This window comes from Aphelocoma coerulescens, chromosome 2 (genome assembly GCF_041296385.1).
Source record: "Aphelocoma coerulescens isolate FSJ_1873_10779 chromosome 2, UR_Acoe_1.0, whole genome shotgun sequence".
NCBI lineage: Eukaryota > Metazoa > Chordata > Aves > Passeriformes > Corvidae > Aphelocoma > Aphelocoma coerulescens.
Genome location: NC_091015.1, coordinates 47419586 through 47443388, shown reverse-complemented (window position 1 = coordinate 47443388; position 23803 = coordinate 47419586). Strand labels below are relative to the sequence as shown.

The 23803-nt window shown below is 45.0% G+C and overlaps 1 protein-coding gene across 1 annotated transcript; it reads right to left on the bottom strand.

The window, feature by feature from the left end:
- Window positions 1-23765, bottom strand: NR1D2 (nuclear receptor subfamily 1 group D member 2). Its single transcript, XM_069007290.1, has 8 exons — window positions 23475-23765; window positions 20082-20342; window positions 18064-18152; window positions 17001-17145; window positions 14763-15379; window positions 11395-11580; window positions 7456-7666; window positions 1-3050 (listed from the first exon to the last, which is right to left on the bottom strand). The coding sequence occupies exons 1-8, from the start codon at window positions 23488-23490 to the stop codon at window positions 2854-2856; spliced, it is 1722 nt and encodes a 573-aa protein (XP_068863391.1). The 5' UTR covers window positions 23491-23765; the 3' UTR covers window positions 1-2853.
- Between the last annotated feature and the right edge of the window lie 38 nt (window positions 23766-23803).

Below are 23803 nucleotides of genomic sequence, written 5' to 3'. Positions count from 1 at the left end.
TTTAGCTTGCTGACATAATGCCCATATTTAATCTTTTAAAACAAGAACAAAATCAAGAATAAAATCAAGAATAAAAATTTCATTTAAGTCATACAGTACATTAATCTTTCAGCAATGACCCAATCTACAGTACTCAAATGCCTGGCATGAAGTCTATTATCTCAGCATTTAACAAGTGTATAACCAGTGACACAGTAAAAGAAGAGCTCACAATACACAGCTAACACAATGAGTTTAGATTTTCTTCTAAGAGTCCAGCTAGGGTTTGTAATACATGGGTCACTTTTGAACCGTACTTTAATCAGCTTTTTGTTCAGTCAATCTGTTTGGGGGCTTTTTTTCCTGTTATGTGAGTTTTTCCATTATGTACAGGAAGATTATTTCAAATGAAATTGCACAAGTTAGAATATCTATCTATATGCATACATGGTCAATCTAACTAAAAAAATTTAATAAGCAGTAATTACTCAGTCCTGGTTATACATTCCTAAAGGCTTAATAATACAGTTTTAAGGAGAAAAAAAAAATAAAACACAACAAAACACAGCTGTAGGGTGGCAATCTCTGTAAGAAGCCTTCTTCCCTCTGGAAACAACCAAGGGCTAACTGTACTGCCCATGCTTGAAATGGGGTCTACAAAGAAGTCACTTCAGCAACTAAATAAAAAAACCTGTGTGACTGTGTCCTCTCTAAAGTCTGAATGGTTCGATGCGTAATTCAGTGAAGCTCTCAAGCAAATAATACTGGTAGGATGCAGACTGTTAATAGAAATTAGGACAATATGCCCTGATAGCACATTTGGGTAGCAAAACTGTATGTACGGAGGGGCCATTACCCAATGGTTAAAGCAGCTTGAGGCAGGACAGCAGCTGCAGAGCAGGGGAAAGGGTGGGCTCTTCTGCTCCTTAGCCATGGCTACAGCTGAATTTTCCCCACCTCTTACCAAGCACTTGCCTGCCCCACCCTCAGCCCCTTCCTCTTGTCAGAGATGGAATCCCCAGCCCAAAGGCCAGAGGGGCGTGGCAGGGTGCAAGCCTTCCCTCTTCCCATCCCAGATCCTGATGCTGAGCAGCAGGCAAAGGTCTGCTTCTGCTTCAGCTCCACCACAGGCAGGAGCGCTCCTCTCAGTCCACAGTGGTGTGGGCAGGAGCTCTGCAGGCTGGAGGCTTCCTGGGGCCTGGCCCTGACTACCAGGAGCTGACTCCCTCCCAAGAGTAGCGTTACCAAACACTAGAGACCCAGAGGGCTACCTCTAAGGTAAGTTAACTAAACGAGGGTGATGGAGCATCTTCTTCCCACATTAGCAAAACATAAATGTAACTAATTAACACAACTGCTTTGACTTCTTCTAATCTCTCTTTTCTGGTGCCAGGTCCTGCTACAAATGGAAAAAACCCCATAGAGAGCTGCTTTCTTAGATGGAAAAGCGGCAGAATCTTAAGCCTTGTGGATCTGCTTTGTAATTTGCTACTGGCATAAACAACAAAAAAGTCCCATTTGTTTGGCTGGTTTTTGTGGTGTTTTTTAAGAAAAAAAAAAAAAATCCAGACCATCTAATGCACCTTCTCTGCACATCACACACACACTCACATGCACACGCACCAATGGAGAGCTCCAGAACAGGCATGGGAACCACAAAGCCCAAATGGTGAAGACATGGGGCATCTCACATTTCTGTTTTCAATTCTCATTTAGCAATGAAGCAGCAAAATGATGGATTGCAAGAAATAAACAGTCACAGAACACACATACACCCAAACGCAACCATGGATACGTTTTTCCCATTTTTTCTTTTTCTGATATACGTTGTTATTCATCTGATAGTTTCTTTCTGGCTGAGCTGAAGTTTTTGAAGAGCATCTGGTGCTTATTTAACCTTGATCAGAACACAAGAACCTCAATGGCAATGGACAACCCATACCATTAGTGCCACAACCAACCCTCTCTGCTTGAGATTCTCTACAAAACCCTTTTGGAAGTTGAATCTGACTCTGCCTCTTTAGTGCCACTCTTGGTTGTTGGTTGGTTTCTTTTTTTTAAATTAACGAACACAGCATATTAATGCAAATTTGATGTTTTCTAAAAAATGCTCAGATAATTAGTTCAGCAATATGCAAAGTGCATCTATTTGGTTCTTTCCATAGATCACCTTCTGTTTTAAGTTTAAATTCCTTCACAGTTTAAAATATTGTGAAGAAATTATATGTATACTTTATGTATAGAACTATTTATATACATACACATATATACACACAACTCTGTACTTTATATAGCCATAAACACTCACTACTTAACTATTTATATTATATACACATGGCATGAACACACGCTCAGTGAAGAGTTGGTGCAGGCTGAAATCATTCCATCGGGTTTAATGGAATAACAATAGTGAAACCATGAGTGAGTTATCAAGAGACACAGACATACATCTATTAGATAAGTGAAAGACCAATTAAATCAGCTCTTCCATTTTCCTATTAGCACAGGATTGTTCCCACCCCATTCCATGCTCCATATGCACATACACAGCTACTTTGCATTCAGTTTATGTGAGAGGGCAGTGGTGGTTCTTTTTCCTAAATGAAAGAAGAGTCCATATTTACTCGGGCTCATCGCAGCCTCTTCTGCAGGAGTGCGGCACAGCTGGGCCTGGACGCCTTGGAGGGCTCCGAAGGCTGAGCCGCCGTCAGCTGAAAGCACCTGCCAAAGCTTTATTGCATGGTTATGGGACAGCTATCAACTGTTCACAGTCTGTGAACTCTTTCCAACAAGTGGTACAACTGTATAAATACACATTTTAGCACAAAACAGCTTAACACGAGGCAAGTCCAAGTACAAATGAGACCTAAAGGCCTATGGGTGAACTTTAAAGGCCAGCAGTTCTTCAGAGTGCATGTTGTTTAAGGAACGCAAGTCGGGTAATTTCAAAAGAAGTTTTGTGAAAATAGAGGCTTCGTTTGGGTGATTTTTCATAATTAAGGTCCTTAATGCACGGATTAGTGTTTCCTGAAGTGCCTCCACAGAATTGACATTTTCTATTCCGGAGCGATCTAAACAAAAGGGCAAGGTGAGAGGGAGAGAGAGAAATTAAAAAACAGGAGGGTAGGGGAGGAAAAAAAAAATTGATGGAACAGATGTAGCGTGCAACATAAAACCACGGCAAGAATCCCTTACTAAATTAACAAGCACAAGAAAAATCAGATTCTTATGCCAGAAGTTTTAAATCACACAGCAAAAGTCTTTCAAATGTTATTTAGCATTAACTTTTCAGAGTACTAAGTTCATGCCAAACTGGCAGCATTCAATCACTATTTCTGTGATCCCTAACCCATGTTTCCAGAGAAGGACAGATTGAAGCAAATGTTTAAATGTGTTGCTGAATCACAATTTTCAACCCAAGGGGAAAGACAGGGCACATGGAAGTAAAAATTTAAAACGTTTCTTAAGGCTAGATATAGAACCCTAAACTTAAACTGAAGGTTTGAGGAGGAAATCCCACTCAGGACAAGCCACACTTTTATCTGCACAATGGTACCCTGAGGGGCAAAGGGAGTACAAGTCTTCATATGACTGGGCACTATTTCTGAGCGTGTTCTGAAGCACTTACAAAATGAAACACAATGCACCCAAAAACTCCCAGCTGGGGAAAAGAAGAATGTCAACATCAAGACAAGTATTATGTTCTCACATACTGCACTCCCACCACGCCTGAAGCATCTCTTTCAAGAGAGCTGTATTTAAGAACACACCTGGTTATCCTTAGGTGGAACCTAAGCAAGAGGCTTAAAAGAATGAATTTTTAAGTAAAACATCTCACCTCATAACCATGCACAGTAGCTGGTTTTTTTCCAAGCTGTAGCTTCTTTTCTTAAACACTATGTAAATTCAGCAGGGCACATACATACCCAAGTGACTGGCACAAACAGAAATGTGCTTTGATGTGTACATGTACTTAAGCACTCTCCAGAACTGGGACATGGAACGACAACAGCTTTCTGGAGTAACACTGAGTCAGTTTGTACAGTCAGAGTGGGAATCCCTTCCTTATGCTGTCACTGTCAATCCAATCAGATAACTCAGGTGAACCATCTAGGAAGTCCTCCTGGACTACTCAGTGCAGTTCCCTACTGCTATAGGAAAAATTATTACATAATCCACTTAAGGATGCATCTTGGAGCAATTACATGTGTTTTGTTCCTTCAGGAAGACTGTTCCAGAATCTTCTACAATAAGGAGCTCTGATTACTATTAAACAGTTTTTATTAGCACACATTCCACTTTTCTGTGAAGACTGTCCATTAGATTTGACAGCTGCTGTCCAAGAGAACACGAGTGAGGAGACACCTCTGTCTTTATTTATTAAATGATCTCTCCTGCTTGCCCCCTGCTCTGCAAAGCTTTGCTCTATTCCGAGCAGGTACGATGACATTTGCACAGAACATGCCCAATGGAGTTTCACAAGAGCTCTGTACAGTGAGAATAGTACTGCCTTGCCTCTGAAGGTGGAAGAATGCAGCCCAGCCCTTCCTGGCTGCCTTGGGAGAGTTACTGTAACCTCCTCTCTTCAATTAGTCCAAGTCTTTCTTCTCCCTCTCAGTCTACTTCCAGTTGCTCCCAGTGGCCAGCAGAAGATTTTCTTAGTATTGTGCCAGTAAGAGAATAATAGAGGGTGTGTAATTTATAGTCTTCTACCACAAAGCAAGACACTTAGTTAAGGGATTATCTGGTCTCTAGATCTGCAAGAACCACATTCTTTCAGCTTTACTTCCACCTTGCTTCTTCCTCCTTCAGTGCCCATGATCCACCTTGCTTTTTCCTCCTTCAGTGCCCGTGATCCACCTTGCTACCTCTCCTCCATCTTCAACACATCCAGCTAACTGAAGCCAGAGGCGAAGCATTCTTTTAATTCTGGAATGGTACCAAGGTAATTCCTCAGCACCACGCAAGCGTGATCCTGCTGCTTCTTTCTTTGCCACACATGAAAAGGAGAGGATGTACAGAGTTACACGCAGCCCTTGCTACTACCCCTGCTTCTTCTGCACGTTCCAAATATCCCTCCTAAGAGTGGTTATCCATCCAGTGATAAGTGGAGATGTTTCTGACAAGCATTCTCCCCACTAGTGGTATTTAGAGACTTAATTCTTTTTTGCATTGATGGGTTTGGGTTTTTCTTCATTTTAATCAACTAAAAGTCTTTAAAAAGATCTTTAATTAGTGCAGCATGCTACTTTATATTGTGGATCACTTAATCAGCATTCAACAGTCACACTCCTTTCTGCTTTTGGAACTGATGTAAATCTTGACTACTATCACCCTTTCAGTCTTCTCTTGAATAACTTTCATTCTGAGATGAAGAAGTCTTAATGGCCTTTTTCTCCCACCTTCAGCTCTTCTTACAGCATTTTTTCCTCTGCCTGCATCTCCATGTCATTCTCTCTGATCCTGTTCTTCAACTCTTCCTTCATCTGTAACGAAGCTCCACCTCCTCTCATAGAAAGTGACTCTTTTGGTTACACTACTCTTCTCTAAGAGTGGGATGCAGGGATCTGTCTTTCAAGATCTGTTTAATCAACACATGCCCACAATCCTTCAGTTCTACGGACACCTTCTCCTCCTAGCAATCCCTCATGCTGTAAGCATCTTCCCCAGGAACTCTGCTGAGGCCACTTCTGTTCTTCAGTACCTGCCTGAGCATGAAGTCTGCTCACTTACTCACTTGTGCGAAGTAACAACTGCAGCATTTCAATCCAGTCTCAAATAACAGAATGAAGTTGCTCTGAAAACTTTTGAACTCACAGTGACCATCAGGGTTAGCCTTGTGTCTGGAATACAGCCCCAACATTGACTAAATAAAACTGCACTTTATAAAACCCTACAAAATTTTGTGAAGGTGTCCAGGAAGGCTGTGATCACACTGAAGATCAGATCATGCGGTAGCTAAGATAGGCAGCAATAATGTCCAAACTATGATCTGAAAAATCCTCAGCAGCTGCAAGAAGCCTGAATACCAAACACCTTCTCTTTCTGTCCTGTTGCATGGCTGACACTACATGCTGTACATGTTATATGCCAGCCCTAAGCTAATCCCTGCTGGGAGCTAGCAATCAGCACAGTACTTTAAAGGCTGGGGAGATGGCACTATGCTAGAAGCACATTTAACAGAACAGATACAGCCACTTAGACTGAAAACAGGTGGCATGAAATATTCTAGGACCCAGGAGCTGAGCAAGCAAGAAGAGTGGCTGTAAGCCTAGTTACAGTGCACAAGAAGGGAAGAGACCTGGTTGTCAGTCCTTATTTTAAAGGCTGCCTGTGGTTCTTGTCAGGAATTTCCAGAGTCTGGAAAAGCAACTAAGTCTTCAGGTTTCTCTGCTACCTGAACGTTTTCATTAACGGATTCCATGCTTCCTTCAGATTATAGTGCCATGCTTCCTTCACACTGCCATTTCTTCAGGCTCTTGAAGCTCACTAACTCTGTGCCACCCTCTTCTCACTATCATGGCCTACAAACTGAAGGGGCGACAGCTGCCCCTCCTGTGCTGTGACATTTCTGTTTGGCCATGCACAAAGCTATTAGACTGAACTGTCCTACCTTGTTTACAGAGGCCTCACGTGCCTACAGCACCATGCCTGGGCACCCCTCCCTCATAAGACATGGGTCTCAATTGCTCATGTGAAAGGGGTGCACCTGTTCAAGGAGTTCAGTGCTCCCCAGCTGCTGGCTCGTTGTCTAAGTGGGCGCTGTGAACATTCCTGCTACCTACCTCTAGAGAGCTTCTTACCCAGCAAGCAGGGATTCTGCATCTTGTATTCCAGGCATTATATGCAGAGCTAATGTGCCTAATTTGAGGCTTGAGATAATACTACAGAAGTAGGTGCTTAATCCTTCTTTGAATCTGGGCCAGGGTGTTCTGTCTATCCAGGGACTGAAACAAGATAGGAGGCTGGTAAAGATGTTAGTGGATTGGCAGGCCTTCAGTGCTAAGAAGTCACGATGCAGATGATAGGGCTTTCTTGCTGACATAGGTAGAGATCAAACTGTTGGATTTAGACTTAGGTAAAATACACAATAGACTTAAATGACAATACTTGGAAGCAAAAATACCACCTTATCCAAAGACTTATGCTGTGCAAGTCAGGAGTAATTTCAGTGATGCTGTCCTGTGAAACTTAGAGGAGTCAGACAAATAGCATCTAAATGGCCACAGGGCAGCTATGTGTTTTTGCATTATATAGAAAGCAGGAGGAAAACATAAGCCCATTTTCACTTTTTTTTAAAAGGCAGTATTAGAAAGACTAGGTATGTTAAAAAGTAGATTACAGGCTGCTAGTAGCTTAAAACCTACTCAACTGCACTTAGATGTGAAATAATAGGGTACACATTTTACAGAAAGCTTTTTCTGGAGAGCAACATTCAATTTTTGGCAAAGGTGCAAGTTAACCTTCTCTCCTTACCAGCAGATACCAGGACAACCGCTGTAAACAAACTCATTTCCTCATCGCTAAGTTGCAGCGCATTTAGTTTCTCACTAAATTCAAACATTGAGTTGAGCAGATCACCAGCTCCCATTGAATGCAAGTCATCCACACTGTACTTCTTGCCACTCAGGAAGGTGACAGTACGTTCCTTTGCATCAAACAAAGATGCAAATCGTACCATTAAAACCTGGTGAAAGAAAAAGGAAGAAAAAAATTAACAACAAAACCAGATAAATGTAGGTGCATTTCTAGAAAAGCCAAAGAAAAAATTAAAACTTTTAACATCATTCAAAGTGTCTCATTAACCGTTCTAGAGGCATTCTATACAGAAATTGTCAGCATGCTATTGAGCTGCACAACACAGTGCGAGCTCTGGCCCAGTAATCTGAGAGAAACAAACAAGTGACAAAATTAGGGAGTGGATGCAGGGGAGGGGCTACAGCATATGAAAGGCAGGAAAATTAAAATTTAAGCCTCAGACAGCCTGAGCCACACAGACCATGTCATTCATAAATATGCCAGTAGGACAACTTGCTTAAGCCAAACAACAGCCAAAGGCATACAGAGCATTAAAAGAAATGTTTTCTTGGCCACACTTATGAGGAGCAAAATGAAGGTACTGAACCAGATTCTCACTTGGCATAAACTGGAGCAGCTCTATGGAAACAATGCTGATTTACACCACCTGATGATCGGGCCCCCTAGGCATTCTTTGGAAAAGTACCACTCCACATCACTGTGCCCACAGGAATGTTAATGAGCCCTGGTAGAAAGGAGCCACATGTAGAGCTTTCAAAAGGCTAGGGAAGCACAGCTTGAGATGGCACCTGGTCTGTAGCAGCTGGGAATACCCCTTTGGTACAAGCACCTGGGCTGGAGCAGTTGACATGTGCTAAACTTACCCCTTTGGGCTGAAATTTCTCTTGTGGTTTCTCAGTTGTACTGTGAAATATTTCCCTCTGGAATGGCTTGTAAAGTTTCATTTGCTCATGTTCAACAATCTTATTTACATTTTCAAGGTTTAAGTTGCACAGAACAGCCTTCTTATTTGAAGAAAATGAAGTAACTGGCATTGGTTAAAACTTCAAACTAGCTGTAATCTCTTGGAGTGACAGTTGTCTCTTCTCATTTACCCTATTAACTGCATTAATTTAAATGTTTACTACAGGTGAGAGGAGAACCACGTTTTCAAAGACCAGTGCCTTTGACAAGCTAAAAAAATTTGTGTTCAAAACAAATGAAAATGTTTGAGAATTCAAACACTGTTCATGCACATTACATGACCTGCTCCTAAATTTTAAGGGCCAAACAACATGCAGCAACCTTGATGGACACAGGAGCACTACATACTATTCACCTTTGTTAGCTAAGCTATCTGTCCTTTGATGACATTAACTACAGAGTGCAGAGACCTAGATGCAGAAGCCATCAGAATACAACAAAAACAGGCAAAGGGCAGGCAGACAAAGCTGAACTTGTGCATTAGCACAGACCCACCAGGTTATCCAGCAACCTTTCAGTTCAAAATGGTATTCTCCCTATAGAACTGGGTTTTAGAAACATCTTTAAATAACAAGCAACCAGGATTAATGCTGGTATTCAAAACTGAAGCCCATAAAGTTGTGCTGACTTATACTAAAGCAAAGACCTCACCTATTTCAATGTCACCATTCTAAACAAGGAAGAACAGTTTGGACTATGGCATAGCACAGGATTGATTCATCCCATTTCACTTCAAACCAGACACGTACTTGTGCATGCTGAGGATACACCTGATCAATCCTATCACTTGACCATAGCAACACAGGCACATAAAAACCTCCACTCTTGGAGGTTGCTTGATCACTTCCCTACTACCTGTAGTCAAACTGAGTCAGTACTCAAATGGAACTAAGGGCCTTGTTAGCTCTACCATCAACTGCATTTGGAGGGGAGGTGGAGGAGGGCACACTCAAAACCAGTCGAGTTCCTTATTTTAGGCTCACTGCTGTTTCTGAGCTGGCTCTCATAGAAGCCATGCAAATGCCACCATGATACACTGAGCTCCCCAGTACTCCCAGTTCTTAGAGACCTTTCTAGCTTATGTGTGTGTGAATATATATAGCTGTGCAGCTTCTGCACCAACATTGTCTCCATGTGTCCTCTTACCCTCAAAGGAACAAGCACTCCTCAAATACGAACTGCTAAGAAGCACAGTGCCAAGCCAGCCACACCAGACTTGGAGGCAGCACTTTCACTCGGGTTCTTCTATTAACAGGCAGACATTGGAATATCCTAGTTCAGTTTCCCAGAAATGACCTTGGATGAACCAGGCTTTCAAGACGCTTTTGCCTCTATCGCAATGGTTTCCCTAATCCTGTTGTGGATTTTTTTCCACTGTTCTGCAGCATAACTTTTTTTTTTTTCCCCTGTTGCTAAGATGCCACACAGGCCTTTAACTACAAGTAGCAGCCCACTAACAGGAATCGTTAATGCTTCTTATAAATAAGTGAATAGTGACAAGCATGCAGCCCTACATCATTATTAATTCCCCTGGATACAGAAACCTCCTTATCAGCAGTGCTTGTAACTGGCAAAAAGGCATCTGAGTGAGACTTGAGAAAAGCTTCAGGTGAAGCAAGGCCAAGACAAAACATAAGGTTTGGCTTTACATTATAGGGACTGTTCAAGCCAAATTTTTCACCCTCCTTGAGGGTGCTGGACTTTGCAGAGGAAGGAATCAACATTTTTGTGCAAGGTGAAAGTGGTGAAAAAGTAAAAATACAGCCCCTTTGCTACAGGAGTTCTACATGAATATTAAAAGGCCAAGAGTAAGTACAACAGAAAAAAATACATAACAGCAAAATGAAATAAACAGCAAAACCAACAGACTCCAGGCACCAAGTCTTCTAGTAGAACTTGTACCTTCCAACCCAACAATTATCCATTTTAGAACTGGGCTGTATAAGCATAGACAGAAGACCCAACACATCACACAAGAAATGTCTTCATTTCAGGTAAACATCCAGCATCTCTCTTTGAAAGAATAAATCATGTAAACAAGAGCAAAGGCATCAGCAATGCTATGCTCCCCAGAAAAGCACAGTAACATCAAACACTTGGGACTTTGGCTCCTCTGGCCCTCTCTATTCAAATTTCACATCTGAATATTTATAAAATTGTACAGTCTCCAATAGACACAAGGGTCTGGAAGGGCAACTAAAACATGAAATAAAGGTCATCTAGTGAAGGTCACTAATTATAAAACAGCACCAAGCTCTGTGGTATCATTTCCAAATTAATACCACTAATTCACATATACGTCATGATCACAAGTGGATGCAATTAACCACGAGGACCTAGTAGGATTAGTCTAGAGTAAGTCAGGCTGCAGCTGGCACACAGTATCTACAGAGATGCAGCAGTACAGCCAGTTACCATTGTTACTGTGCTGTATGTGGAAGCTTCAGACACTCCCAAGCTGCCACCAAAGGCTACTGGAGAGAACAGGATGGATACTCTGGCCTTGGCAGGAAGCAGAATGGCACAAGCAAGGACATGCAGAGTGGTAAACAAATTCCTCAACAAAACTTGCAAGTCAGTGGACAGCTTTCTACCCCATCCACCCTTCCAGATGCAGTACAGTTCCACAGAGTAAGCAAAGGTAGCTAGAAACCCCTAATTATCCATTTATTAACACCCAGGGAAGAGGGAAGGGTAGAAGGGCTGAGCAGTTTTGAGCTCATTGGAAGAGGGACAGGTCACCAAGGTCTGACCAAACAGATCCCTTGGACACCATCACCCCAAAGAGCGCTCAGAGCATCCATGAACAAGCTGGTTTCACCTGATGACACCCAGTTCTACTTGGTTCTGCTCTTACAGGGTGAGACAGATGCACAGCTTGTCAGGTTCACACTATACACACAGTAGCCTCACCTCAAAGGTCCCAGCCTTCAGAAGATTGACCTGGTCATGCTGGGAGAGATCTCGGAAACCTGGGATGCGCTTGGCAAACTCCACCACTTCCTTCACTGCAGGAGTAAAACTCAGGGAAAACTCTTCCCAGATTTCATGGCCAGACTTGTTTGGGTCCACGTGGGGAGTCTTACTCATCGGGCAGACCTGATGTTTACAAAACACAGACAGAAAACAACTTTTTAGGGTATTATTCCAAATACTGACAAATATTTAAAAGAAACAGGTTTATTACTCAACAAAGCTTTGCAATAATGACACAGAGAAAAAAAGATCAGTATTCTTCAGTCAATTCCCAAAGGAACTGGACTTCTTCCCCTTCCTTTAAAACAAACAAGAAAAAAATCCATGGGATTGTTAGCAATCTATTTTTGAATTTGTTAACTTTGGAGCCTACAACACCGTGTACTGCAAAATACCTGACAGAAACAAGGTTATGCTATTGTTCCCTGATCTCAACTAATCTGGTCTGACATCTGAATTTCTCTTACTTGTATTATCCCTGTAATTTCACAGTAAATTGTGATTTCACAATCAATCAGTTGCAATCTCACAGTTGCTACGACGTTCATTCTCTTATCTTTCTTGTTCTGCAGGCAACTGAAGTGCTTCAGTCAAGATGACAAGCAAGCTTTGCTTTCCTGAGTCACAGGTTTACACCCTCATTACAAGGATAACCTTCTTCTGCAAGTTTGCTTTTACTTGTATCACTGAAGGAGGAACACCAAGGAACTGGTATTCCAGTATTTCTCAGTCACAAGATGACAAAATTCTCTTTCTTTTATACAAACATACGGCAATTTTTTTTGTAGGAAAGTCTAAATCCATTATGAGATCAGATGTGTAAGTCAAGGCTGACTGCCAATAAATTCCCTCTGCAAGAGCCAACCAGAAGCTCTGAGATATTTTCAGTTCTAGCTTGTAAAATTTACATCTTTTAATGAAGTTTAAATCTTTTAATATTCATTTCACCTGTCATCATCAAGGACAAAAATTCCTTTTAAGTATTCCTCACAAGTGTACTAAATGGTATATGTAGTCTTACATAATGTCAGCAAAACAAAGAGAAAGCAGTGAAATAGATTAGCAATTCCTCAGAGCTGTGCTGTTTTTTCAGGGCATCTTCAATATGGTAATTGCCTAGCAATTCTTTGTGTGGGAGGTCCTAAGATTAGAAGAATATAGTATTTTGGCAAAAGGAAAGGTCTAGGCACAGAACCAGGACAGCAGATGCCAACCACTGCTCTGCCTGTGATACTGCAATGGTTCACATTGGTACTGCTGAAACTACAGCACTCTCTGAAAATAAGGGATCTCTGGTTCAGTACCCTGCTCTGCACTGGACACAAAAATCACCTTCACTTCTCATTCTATGACAGTATACCCTTACTACCCTTACCCACAGGCACCCAGTCCCAAGGGGAAACTACCACTTCCACATCCTGTGCATTGTGTCTCTTGATAGACCTCTGCCCAAGAGTCAGAGTATCTCAAGTTAGAAGAGACCCGTAAGGATTGAGTCCAACTCCTAAAACCACCAAAACTCCAACCACCTAAAACTAAACCATATGCCTAAGAGTGCCCAGGCACTCCCTGAACTCTTGACAGGCTTCCTATGGAAGCAGTTGTCAGCTTGTACAGTTCTTCTTCAGAGGAACTTCTTCAGGAATGACCTGTTCTGCTTTTCTGGTTGCAGGGGTATTGAGTAAAAATGACCAAACCCCTGAACATCTGTCTGCACACTGGTTCAGAGCCTAATTACTTGCCCTTATTGCTGCTGACTCATTTTGGTCAGATCCTGAACTCATTGAGTTCTTGGGCAAAACCCTCATCCATATCAGGGATGTGGGGCGGGGAGCGGGAGCTGCAGTACTCTGTTGGACTTGGTTTTGTCTTCTCATCACTGACTGAGTAAATCCTCCTTGCAGCTGCCATGCACAGGTCAAACTGACTGGTTGAGCCTCTGCAAGGCAGCACCACTCCCTGCCTGCCCATACTGACAGGTTTGACCTCTGCCTCCCAGGAGCGCCAAGAATGCCGTTGTAGTGACACCACATACTTTCCCTGCAAGGAAGAAAGGCTGGGTATTATTATTTGCCATGTTGTAGTGCCTGGAGTCTGCAATTAAGGTCAGACCCTGCTACGGATGGCATGGTCTATAGATGCAGTAGACAAAGAAGGGTAAAAAAAAAAAAACAACAGCCAAAAAGTCCCCATGGAAATACAGCATCAAAATAAACACCTTCACTGTGGAGACCTTTGGGGGGTCTCCAAGAACCTGTGAAGGATCTTTATAAAGTAGAAGGAAGAAAAACACTGGCAGCTCAAGTACTTCAGAAAGGTCAGGGGCTCACGCCTCACACCAGGAGCGCAGGATGAGAATGAGGATGTTATGTTCTCTCATCCCAGGCGGCTCCAGTGATAAAGAGAAGGAAAATCTATTTTAAGGGGCTTACAGAACTGGTTGCCTGAATGGCAGAGAAACAGCAGGTGCAAGGCAAATGAGAGGGACCTGTTAAGGAAAGGCAAAAAAAATCCCAACCAAACCAAACCAACAACCATATGCAAAAAACCAGGAAGCATCCTTGTTAAGAATTCAGTGAGAAAATGCTCTAGCAAAGTCATCTGAGGCACCCAGAAGTGTGTCCATAGCCTCACTTGCGTAAGTACTACAGAAAAGACCCTGAACTTCTCTCTAATAGTTTAGCTCTGCATCTTCCTCCTGCCTCTGTTCAGATCTGAAGATGTTCTACACTGAAAAGGATGCATAGCCTGTGGGCCTCATTAAAACAAAACAAACCAAAAAATCTCCACCACCAAAAAAGCAGCTCACCCTGCAACAGAGATTTTGGAACCCACAGCAAGGCCTGTAGACTGGCTTAAAATTCTAGCCCTGGGGTTTGACCCCAGAAATTTTCTCTGAATACCCTTAATGAAAATACAGTACATCTGACTGTATAGATTATTTGAAAAAAGTAAAGTCTTCAAAAGGACTGAGTGAAAAGCGGTATTTATAAACTCCTATTTTCATTTTAAAGTCAAGTCACATAAAAAACCCGTGACTTTTTTTCCAACCAATACTCTTTGATGTTATTTTACTTTCAGTTAGCTAAAAGCCAAGTCAAGAAGCTCCATCACTTATATGATTTCAAATCCTTCACAAATTGAGCCGTTTTTGTCCTTCATCCTAATTTGCACTATCAAACTTGTGTCACCCTTTAAAGTTTCAGCAATTGTGCCAACTGCATGCAGCTTCACTGACCACTCAGGCATAGCTGGATCACACCCACCAATAACTAAGTCAAATCAAACAATTGATATCAATATACCAGATGCATTCTTCCTCCAGTGCTGCAAGAGTAAGTGGTATTCTTGTTTGGAGAAAAGCCATCTTCTGGGATCCTCTCACACATTCGCTGAGTGTAACCACTGGTGAAGTTCATGCAGTGGCTGTTTGTGAAGCACATGGTGTGCCCGCTTGGATAATGCATTGTGCTCCTCCCTTTGTACTGTCCACCAAGGTGCTGCTCCCTTTCAGGGTACTGAGGGCCACCGAGGCCACCAACACAGTGCTCACTGCTCAAGATGTACTGCTCGGTGCTCTTTGACACTCTCTCCCCACTCTGGGGCTGCATCATCTCTGCTGGGTTTTGGGACTGTTCTTGGTTGTACATGAAAGTGTCTTTGTGGGCCCTAGTGACCATACCAATCACTTCCTCCTTAGCCATGTCAGCACTAGGAGGGGGAGAAGGGCTTTTGATGGTTTCTTGCTCTTGTTTGGGCTTGGAGGAAAGATCTTCTTGAGGTGCTTGGTCTTGATGTTCTGTTAATGCTTCGTTGGGCAAGTGACTGCTGAACTGACTGTTCATCATGGTTTTCATGGCACTCTGCATTTCAATCAGCATCCTCTGTTTTTCACGTTTGGGAATACGGCCAAATCGAACAGCTACCAAGGTGGAGAAATGGATAGTGGTGGAAAGGGAAAAAAAAAAAAAGAAAAAAAAAAAAGTCACTCCTGAAAGTGTTAGCATGCACACACAAAATAACACACCCCAACAAAAAGTCCTGCCTTTTAAGGCAAGATTGTAACGGCTCTCACCAATACTACAGCAGGGGTATTACCAGTGAAGTCAAAGAGCTTCTGGGGCATAGGACTGGCATGAGTCCTAATGTATGCTGTTGTTTGCATACAGGCAGAAGGCAGCTCTAAAGCACACAGTCTGTAAGGCCTTTTCCCCTTTTGCCTCAAACCTGGCTGTGGAGTATACACACAGTTGTGCTGACTGACTAAGTGTCAGGCTTTAAAGTTGGATCTACTAAATCAGCACAACTCTGTGAGCTGACAATTAGCTGAATGTAAACACAGTTCATATCATCTTTGCATAAAAGTCCTACAAGACAGGTCCTCATGGACCAATTACATAACTTACCAAAACAAGAGAATCAATGCTGAACGAAGCTTACCTTGGCAAATTTTCTTGACAACTTTGCCTTGACAAGGACATTTTCTGCTGGCAAGGGGATGGGCATCATTGTGGCTGCAGCACTTTTGACCCTGTCCTAGGGAATCTACAACTGCCTCTACCACCCTGTCCAACCGCAGCCGCACAAGGGCTTATAACCAGTTTCGACTGATGTAATTATGCTCATGCAGTAGTCCATCATTAATGTAACTAAGTCTCTTTCATTAAAGCAGGTGCAGCCTTGTGCGCAAACAAGCGCCTAGGGGATGAAATAACTCCTAGGCACGACATGAACTCGGAACAATTATTTAAAGGAAGTTCTAACACTCCACCCACTAAATTATTAACAGCCCAAGATTCCTAGTTCTTGTGAAATATGCACCCAGAGAAAATTAAAAAGTGAAACAGAATGAAGCGTTCTGGTTTGTGACAGTAAGTTGTAGCAGACAAATGAACTATGCTTTCAGCATTATTTAATAAAATGTCACAAGGAGGGGACAGCCAGCAAGGTGGTCAGAGACACAGACCAATACCACTATTTCCTCCCTGCCTTTCCTCTCCCTCTAAGAAAAGAAAGAAAGAAAAAAAAAAAAAGGAGCAGATACATACTCATCCTATGCACCCAAAGCTAACTCTTTAGGCTCTATAGTGACTACTCTAAGGCTATCAGGTTGGGCAGAATTCCCTTTCATTGAAAAAGCAATAGCAACAAAAGAAAACAGAAAAAAAAAGAAAAAAAAAAAAAGAAAAATATGAGTCTTGTTCAGATTCAGGTAGGATACAGCTCTAAGTCTTAACTCATTAAACCAAAATCGAGACACTCATTACAACCATCCCCCTAGCAGGCCACTGCAGCACGTCCCACTGCATCAGCCTCCACAGGCGGGAGGACAGTGCTGCAGAAGGCTGCCCACAGTGTTACCTTACCAGCCCAGGACACTCATGGAGCAAGAGGGCAAGCGGAACTGAATGCTCTCAGACAGGGAACCTGTCCTCCACAATAGGGCTTGGCTGCATTATCTGCCATTAAGACCCTCAGCAACTGGTTTTGAGGTGGGCAGTAGATTCCCTCTCAGAGGTTCCCTGCTCAGTACAGGAACGTACCATCTCTTGACATCCCAACAGACAGGCATTTTTTGAAACGACACTGCTGGCATCTGTTTCTATTCATTCTCATTATAGAGCAGTTGTTATTCTTCAAGCACTTCTTATACTGGATGTTTTGCTGAATGCTTCTTCTGAAAAAACCCTGTAAACAAGCAAAAAAAATCCCACAACTATCATTACAGCACATGTCAAATCCTTCTGCCAAGATTCACCTATCTGTAAGCACAGAAAACCTCACTGCATAACATCAGCTGCTTCAGAGCCATCAGCCCCAAGAGACTTTAAAGAACTTGGTACTCCTCATGACTTACTTCCCCTTTGTGTGTGATCTGTATGTAATGTGAACTAGTTATGATTTCTAATTACAGAAGACGCTAAGTTGTTCCCTGCATAGTCAGCACCTAAGAGCAACGTATCTCCAGTATTACCTCTATCACTGCACTAACAATTCCTAAGATGTGCTCTCAAATACCTATGACATCAAGTGCAAAGATGGGAGTCAAAATAACATCTTTTGACTTCCATCTCTGCAGTTTGGCAACAAAACCATTCTGCTGCACCACATGACTTTCAAAGGTGTTTCTTTCACATAACCCTTTATGTTGATAAGCTCCTTCACAGAACATAACATTTGCAATGTTACAGGTTAAGAAAATATGTATCTACTTCTGGCTCTCCCTGTGGTAAAGAATTGCTTTTCCAAAGCTGTTTTGTTCTGTGTCCCAGCCCAGGTGACAACTCACACCCACTATCTTAATGCAATTAACATGCACATGTCTTGCGTGACATGGTCCTTACCACCTCAGCTTCCAGTTCTTGTTCTCTGCTGTGTGCTCCAAGTCAGGCAGGATTGGACAAGGGGTGGGAACAGAAAGTACTGCAGAGTTTGGAAAATGCTGTATATTCCTAAGCGGTTTGCCTGTTCCCTACAGCTTCCAAAATTTCTCATATTTAAACAGAGAACTATACTGAAATTTTTTTTGGCAGTAACACCCCTTTTCCCCTATGGGGAAAACTTGAGCATTTCACCAGCAGAAAGGTGAGCAGAAATATAGCTCACCTTGCAGCCCTCACAGGCATGAACACCATAATGAAATCCTGAAGCGACATCTCCACAGACTTTGCAAAGAAGGACCATGCCATTAAATTCTAGAATCAAACAAAAAAGTCAAGGATATAGAAACCAATGACAACTGCAGGAACATGTTTCCAGCTTTTAAAACCTGGACTTAAATCGAAATATGTCAGGTCAGTTCAACACACAAAAAAATACAGCAGAAGAACAGACAACATGAATGTACAAACCCCCTGAACAGTTCAGAAGGTACCAGTGCAAGGGTGGGGGAAAAAGAGGACAAACACGAAGCACTCAACCGAATAGGGAGAAAGCACATATTCACTGGGCTTTCAAACACAGCAGCACTGCACTCAGCAGTAGAAAAAGAAAGTCTGCTTACATTTAAGCACTTTTAAAAGGACCATTCAGTTAACTAGGCCACCAAAGTTCAGGCTCAATCTGTTTTTTCCATCAGGACAAGAAAGCCTATGAAAGGCTACAGTTTCCCCAACAGAGAATAAACACTTTTTCTTAAAAACCAGAAACACTAAAGGACACTCTATAATATATTCAACACCAGCCATACACTGTACCTATTTGATAACAATTTAGGACTGGTAACTCAGCCATATCTACACATGTAGAGACCACTCATTTGAGTGCATATCCAGAATGGCTTGCACACTTGGACTTGAAAATACCTTCTCAATCCTGTAAAAATGCTCATGGCTTGCGTTTTTTAAGTTTTTCCCCCACCTATTTTATTTCAGCTTGTCAATAAAATTTTTTTGCAAGTCCTAAGTGCTGGTCTAACATTGGTTTCACTGAAGCCAATGGGAATTTTACCAGTGAGTTCAGTAACCACAAAGTTACCTTAATCCAACAGAGACAGCTGGAAATACTCCCACAGAAACATATTCTACCAGAAAAGTAACTTATTTGACATTTGGGTTTCATTTATAAAGAGAAACTAAAACATTTTTTTAAGGTTTTCAAAAAGAAAAAGAACCAAACCACAAGTTTTTATTTTTTTCTCTTTTTTTTAACACAGTTAGTACTGAGCTAAAAAAGTTGTCTATCTATCTGAACAATTTCCAACAGCTTTCATTTCAGGAACCTCTACCCTGATACCAAAAATCTAGTTACTAGAGAATTTTTAAGTAAAGGTTCTTACTAAGAACTTAAGGTAGGAAGACTTTAAAAAAAAAGCCAAACCGACAAAAAACCCCTATTTGAGGTAGAACTATTAGACACTTATTCTAGCTTCGTAACAATCCAAAATGACAAAACAATTCTGCCAATAAAAATTCAGCCTCCAAAGGACTAAATTCCAGCTGTTTGCTTAATCACTCATTCCAGTACTTATTTTGAATCCTGCCCTTCCAAACTGTTCAAATATACTTCTCTACCATTGATCTTTTCTGATTACCAAAAGAAGTGTGAAGTAAACAGGTGGAGATAGACTGTTGTATTTTAAAAGGCCATCCCTTAGTTCTGGTTTACAAGTATTTTATTTTTCACATTCACAAACTGTGACTTGGAATCAAAAAGATAACTGTTCCACCCACAGCTATGTCAGTATGATGCTTGGGTAATTTATTTATTTTGTTCCTCACAACTGGGGAGGAGGGAAGGTGAAGGGGCAGGGGACAGAGCATGAAAGAGTAGAGAAACTAGATTTCCAAGACAGTTCCATAAATACTCTTGAAGACAATTTCTGATTACGTTACCTTTACTTCATCACTTCTTTCTAACCAAGTGTTTGATTTTACTAAGATCAGTTTTCACTGATGAAAATTTGAAGCAAAGCTGGACTGTATTTATGGACTGTTTGAAGTTGGCAGCAATGGGACCCCCATCGTATCAGCATTTGTGTGGCAACACTGTATGTATTACCACACACACACTGCCAAAAGAAAAAATGGAGGCTTTGCTGTGCGCCTGCACCACAAGCCAAAGGGGGACCCGGTTGTGATACGTAAGGGGAAAACGGTGTTTTCAGGAACTGGCACCAAACATACTTGTGACTCCATTATGGCCTTTTGTCAAACCAGCAACACTTGACTGGTTTGTTTTAATAGTCTCCTCCAGCCGATCGCTCTTCGGTGCCCCGTCAGAGCCTTCACTGCTCCGGCCATTGCATCCACTTTCCGAGGAGGAGCTGTTTGGAGGAGATGGCACAGGCGAAGAGGACGACTGGAAACCGCTGTCTGAGCTCTCGCTGTGACATGAGGCTGGGCTAGATGCCGAGCTCGAAGAGCTGATGTAAGCTATCACACCCCCTAAGGCAAGAAAAAAAAGGCAGCACGTAGTGACATAACCAGCAGACATGCACCGCTGCCATGTGAGCCACGCCGTGACCCAGCACCACCACATCAGCCATTACACGCTCCTGGGAGCGCTCCTTTCCCTCCCTCTCTCCCTCAAGCTTGTTTGTCTCCATTTGTTTTCTACGGCTGACCTCCCAGTCTGCCCCATCCCCTTCTCCCATCTTATCAGCCTCCTCTGGTCCAGGCCAAGATGAAACGGCTTAACCAAAAGATGGAGCAACAAGCCATGGTGTTGGAAGGATGGGGCAGCAGGGACAGGGCATGGAGTGACCCAGAGAGAGTCTCCCTGGCCACCCTCTGTGCAGAGCTCATCTGGAGCCACAGCAAAGACAGGATCTTACAGCACTGTGGAGCCAGAATGCAAACAAGCTAGGTTAGGGACAGAAATAGGGCAGAGAAAAAGACTTCATGCAGGCTACGCGCCAGAGGCACAGAAAGGAAGGGCTGGGAGGTGCTCACAATGCAGAGGGGAAGGGGGCAAGGGAAGGAAATAGCACTGCAGTCTGGTTAGCCTACTGAACGCCATTTGTCCAACTGCAAGCCTTTGTAGCGTTTCTAGCAGCAGCTAAACTCCAACTGCCAGGCTGCTATTTGCAAACAGTCTCTGTCCTACCGCGTCTTGCAATCTGACACACTTGAGAATCCCTGAGATGAAACAGCTTTTTGTCCTCAGGCAGACCTGGGAGTAGTTCTGGCTTTTTACAGTCTCCTTCTTCTTGCTCGTAAGCAAGAGAAATTGTCTGCACTTCATACAAGTTTGTCTCCAAGACTCAGCATTTCAAAAGTCAGTATAAAAACATTTGATATTTCACACAAGAATTTCAAAACCCATAGCCATGAAACTGTTTAGATAAATTACACTCAGTATGTTCTACATTTTATGCCTCTATTGTTCAATAGACTCTTCACTGATGACTCAGGACATTGCAGCAAGGAACTCCACACACTAGTAAGAATTCAAAACTTTAAAAAGGCTATGCACTGCCTTCCTTTGGAGGAAAAAAGCACTAGTGTCTGTAGAGTCCTTGATGAACTGAATTGGCACGGCAGGCAGGGGCTGTAGCATCTAACATCAGCCATCACCTACTCAGAGATGAAAGCAGCAGTATTATACAACCCTGGAAACACTACTGCTTGCAGGGAACAATTCTGACTTACAAATTTTCAATACTTTTATTAGACATAACGGTCCTCTTAGCACCTCTGCGGCAACAAAACTGGCATTCCGGATCAGGTTTTCGGACAAAGGAGGATTGGCAAGGGGGTCACAGGTTCAGCCACGGCATGAGAAACAAGGCATCATCAGACACCCGTGCTGGGCTAAGACACCACCTGTTTGACAAAGGTCTGTGCCACCCCCCAGTGTCGCACGCGCCTCTGCCAGGTGCCAGGTCAAAGCTCACAGTTCACCTGGTCCAAGGGAGGCACCAGGCTTCTCAGCAGGCGCCATCCTTATCTGCAAGAAGCAGATCGGGACACGCAAGCACAGCCCCTGCAGGGAACTCCACGTTTCTCCAGGCTGCCACCGCGCCCCATTATCTTTAAACCCTGCTCATAAAAGAGATGCTCTTTTCCCTCAAGGGTAAGGCCAATGTCACAGAGGAGCACAGAAAGTGTGTGCCTATGGGGGAGTTTCGCCCCTCTTCTCCTGAGAGCAGGAGAAGCCCCAGATAGCTGGGCTGCTCTGGCACCCTAGAGAGCTTGGCAGTCTTGCCAGCGTCACGGTCACGATTTCTTGTATTTTTTGTTATTTTAGAAGTTACACTTCCCTGTGAACCCTGTTTTTGTTTGGTCAGCAGTCAAAAGTTGACTCTCGCACACAGCACAGGGTGACATCTCAGAACAAAGAGCACAGACACGGAGCACGTACACGTGCACACGGCTGCTGGCACTCCGCAGAACGGGGGTACCGGGGCGCCCGGTGGAGAAAGGCAGCCCGGTTCTGTGAACTACCGGGGATTTTCTTAGGGAACCCGCCGGAGGGTGGTGAAATGAGTCCTTTGGGCTACGCGGAGCCGCGCTACTGCTGCTGCGGAGGCACCGTCGGCTGAGTGACAAGAACCCCTTGGGCTCTACCTGGTGGGATTCACTTAAGGGATGGGGCGGGGGGCACCGCAACGCGCTGCTATTTCATTAACACAGAGATCTGGGAAGAGGTAACGCCGCAGGGGCGCGGAGCAGGCGGCGAGCTGGCCGAGCGATCAAACCGGACCCCGGGACGCTGCGGTAGCAGGGGGGCCCCAGCCGGCACCCCCGACTCCGCCGATCTCCCTCGCTAACAAGGCGGAGAGGGAGCGGGGAGCGCGGTCGCCGTGTCCGCAGCCGCCCTCTCGCCTCACCCCATTCCACCGCACCGGGGCTGCGGCTTTTCCCTGCCGCGGTCACGCGGCGCCGGGGCTGGAAGAGCCGGGCCCGCCCTGCGCTGCCCCCGGGCCGCCCCCTCCCCGTTACACAACGCCGCCCCCGCGCACCGGGACGGGCCGCGTGCCGCCGCCGCCGCACACGGCCGCACCGCGTGTCCCCCCACGACCCCGCGCACTCCCCCGCACCGCGCCGCGCCGGCGGCCGCCCGCCCCCCCCCCCCTTCCCCCCGCGCTCCACCGCGGCGGGGGCGGAGCCGCGGGGGCGGGGCCGCCCGGCGCCGCAGCGGCGGCGCGGCCCCACGTGTCCCCGGCGCGCCCCCGCCGCCGCCGCCGCCCCGAATGTAGGTCACCAAAACAGCGGCCGCCCGCCCGCCCGCGCGCCTCACGTGTCCGCGCCGCCCGCCGCCCCGCGCCGCCGCCCCGCCGCTATTATGCAATGCGCGCGTCACCGCCCCGCGCGGCCAATGAGCGGGCGCGCCGCGCGGAACGTAAACACAGCGCGCACATGGCTCGCCCGGCGGGTCCATGTGAGGCGGCGCGGGGCCGTCCCGGCCACCAGCGGGGCCGGGGCCGGGCAGCGCCGCCGCTCGCCGCGCTCCCCCCGCCCCGCCGCGCCCCGGCCGATCCCCGCCCGCACCCCCGCGCCCGCCCGGCCCCGCGGGACCATCCTGCGCAGTTCCCCCCCCCCCCCCGCCTCCCGCAGCGGCCGACCCCCGCTTACCCGCGCTGACTTCCATGGCGGCCTCCTCCCGCAGGGGCACGAGCGGCGCCGCGCTGGGTTCCGCCGGGCCCGGTTCGGCTCCGGTCGGCGCGGCGCGGCTCCGCTCGGTCGCTGTCTTCCCAGCTCCGTGTCCCCGCCGCAGCCCTACATGCAGTCGGCGGGAGGCAGCCCGCAGGCAGAGAGGGAGGGGGGCGGCCGCGCTGTCTCCTGTCAGAGCAGCGGGTGCGCGTCCCCGCCGCGGCGCCCTCCCCTTTACAACAAAAGCGCTCTCGGGGAGCCGCGCAGAGCGAGTGCGGCACCGCCGCCCGCCCCGCCCCGCCCCTACCCCG